We start from the raw sequence: 2,887 nt of genomic DNA, 5'->3' as shown, positions 1-2,887 counted from the left end.
AGCTAGATACGCCAAAAAGTCCTCAAAACGCAGGCGCTCCCACTCCATCCATTCCTCGGATGAGGACCCCTCTGAGATAGATGGAGACGAGTCTTCCCATTCAGAGACTGAGGAGGGAGAGTCGGCCAGGGATGCCCCTCTGTCCTCCCGTCTATTCAGACCTGAGGATTATGTCCCTCTAGTAAAAAAGACTACAAAAACCCTGGCCATTGTTTTGCCTTCAGCCCAGTCTGATCCGTTGGACTCATACCTCCCCAAGGTGGGCGAAAATTTGTTCCCAGTCACAACACCCTCAGTCCAAGAGGTTCCCTGTCCATTCAACATCATGCAGATAATTAGAGATGAATGGAATAGGCTGGCTGCTTATAGGCCCAATCACAGTGTTACTCGCAAACACTATATCCTCCAGTCAGCAGTCATGCACAAGCTTAAGGTCCCCCTGGTTGATGACCTCGTGTCAGCCCTGGTGTTCTCAGCGGTCTTCAGTCGGGATGGGGAGGACACCCGCAGAAACCCAGAGGACAGGAGAGCTGAAGGAGCTCTCAAAAAGGCCCATGAGGCCATGTCCATAGCCATTAGGGCAGCAACTACCGTTTCTATGGTAATGCGTGCCAACCTCCAGTGGTCTTGCGAGCATTTTTTGCAGGATCTTATTGGGCTTTGGTATTTGTACTTAGTGAAATATAGTGCAGCAACACTTTGGTTTCTTCTCACTTTGGCTTGGATTAGTTTCAGTGAAAATCTCCTTTTTGTTAGGTTCTTTTCAAGAGTGTCAGCCAAGTCAGTTATGTAGCAGGCTGCATATCTGTCCCATTAACCTTTATAGGGCTCAAGGCCTTCTATAAAGTGAATAGCATAATTTTGGTACAATCAACTTTAAGAGTTTCCTGTACTTGAGAGAGACGAGCCTCTTGGTACTGGTTTTGCATTAAAATGCCACTGCTGTGGAGGATAATTGCACACAGAAACTGAATATACAGTTCAGCCAGTTTATTTATATTACATTTAAGTTAAATTGTTTTAAGCCTCACATGTAAAAACAAGACAATAGCACAATCCTATCCATGTTTACCAGTAAATTACTAGGAAATCAGTTCCACAGAGTTCAATGGACATCCATACAGGAGTACCCAGGGATATAATCTAAGCCTTAGGATCTCAGGATCTTTATCACAGGAATTAAATGAGATTATGTTGACAGTTTAGCTGTACAGAACACTTGGAGATATCTGTCTGCAAGGTAGATAGAGGCACATTCTCATAGTCTTGCAGTGAAGAATGGTGCTGGCAATTCAAAATCCGATCCTTCAGTTCTTTTTTAAAATTCTTATTTAGAAAGCCATAGATGATAGGGTTAAGACAGGCAGATGCCATAGCTACAAGATGGCACAATGAGAAAATCAAATCATGGAGGCAATGAGGGATTATTTTGTAGTTCCAGTCATCAATGCTGTTAAAAATATGTAATGGTAACCAGCAGACTGCAAAGGCAAAAACCATACAAGCCAGCAGGATGTTTATCCGCTTCAGCTGAATCTTCCGGTAACCATAGTCACGTTTCTTAAATATGCCCTCTCTCTTCTGGAGGTGAAGGTATATATGCAGGTAACACACCACAATAAAGATAAGAGGAATGCAGTACTGTAGCAACAGCAAGACAGTAAAATAGATGAGCCTATATTCTTCTGAAGGCCACAAGTACATACAAATGGTCTTGGCTGCATAGGGATCCATTATGTGGAACTGCTCTAGGACAACAATACTTAAGGTGGAGTTAGTTACAAAAGGCAGGGATAAGACAGCAGCAAAGACCCAGACAACAACAATGCCCTGATAGGCTTGGGAAAGGCTGGGTCTCCAGCCTGTTGGGTTAATAATGAGCTGGTGCCGTTCTAAAGCAATGAGGACAAGTGACAGGATAGACACAGTCACAGATGTGCACTGAATGAATGATATCATTCTACACATAGTCTCACCAAATAGCCAGTACTTCAAGAGGATTGTGACAACAGTGAATGGTAGGCAAAAGATGCACATGATCAAGTCTGAAGCTATTAGATTGGCAAGAAATATATTGGTCACTATGGCTTTTTCCTTATGTTTGGTTAGGATACCAATCAAACACAAATTTCCTACAACACCTACAATGGTTTCGACACCATATAAAGTGACCAGAAACATAGTAATGTCAGTAGTGTTCCTACAGGACAGGAGAGTGTGGTAGGGAAAACTCCAATTGGTTTGGATTTGAGATGCTGAGTTAAAAGATATAGTCATGTTCATTCTGAATCCAAAGGAATGTTGGATGTTCCTGTGACCACCAGCTGTCAGAATGGTCTGCAAAAGAAAAGAAAAAAACATTTTAATTTCTAGCCAACTAAATCTTAACAACACTTGGAAAAACAGGAACTGATGGAATTAATCCAAAAGTGAAGGTTCCTCAATTTTTAAAAAAGTATTCTTTTAATGTCACCATGGGTAGGAGCTCAGAATATGATTGGAATAGATATCTTAAATACTGGAGAGTTCTGCTATTGTTCCAGTCTCTCATTTATCTCGATACACTGACAGTATATATTATTTTTCTGGCTAATCTCTCTAACCTCGCCCAATCTCCAATCCAAGGATTGGTTTTAGGAAATCAAAGACAGTTTTATTCAGACAAACACAAAAAGGTCTGCAAAAAACAAAACACACACATACAGAATTTTTGGTGATGCTGGATTAAATGTATTTGTAAAAAGACACAAAATGAAACCGTACCTTTTGACACTCCTCAGCACCAATACTGCCAGCACCTTCTAGCAACCTTCATCGGCAGAACAAATAGAACAACAGAGCAGCAAAATTAGCATGAAATCACTTTACTAAACTTGTTCTTATTTTG

At 41.2% G+C, this 2,887-nt stretch overlaps 1 protein-coding gene across 1 annotated transcript; it reads right to left on the bottom strand.

Moving 5' to 3' along the window:
- Positions 1-1,179: 1,179 nt before the first annotated feature.
- LOC149319006 (neuropeptide Y receptor type 4-2-like) lies at positions 1,180-2,283 on the bottom strand. The gene has a single exon (XM_089507944.1). The coding sequence runs from the start codon at positions 2,281-2,283 to the stop codon at positions 1,180-1,182; it is 1,104 nt and encodes a 367-aa protein (XP_089364070.1).
- Positions 2,284-2,887: the final 604 nt, after the last annotated feature.

Source organism: Sceloporus occidentalis, unplaced genomic scaffold (assembly GCF_023333645.1).
Source record: "Sceloporus occidentalis isolate IW3139 unplaced genomic scaffold, rSceOcc1.0.p SCAF_2, whole genome shotgun sequence".
In the NCBI taxonomy this organism is placed as follows: Eukaryota; Metazoa; Chordata; class Lepidosauria; order Squamata; family Phrynosomatidae; genus Sceloporus; species Sceloporus occidentalis.
The sequence above is the reverse complement of the archived record's forward strand: the minus strand, read 5'-3'. Positions and strand labels throughout refer to the sequence as shown.

Excerpts from the sequence above, each read along its gene's own strand:
- LOC149319006 (XM_089507944.1), bottom strand. The coding sequence starts at position 2,283 with ATGAACATGACTATATCTTTTAACTCAGCATCTCAAATCCAAACCAAT.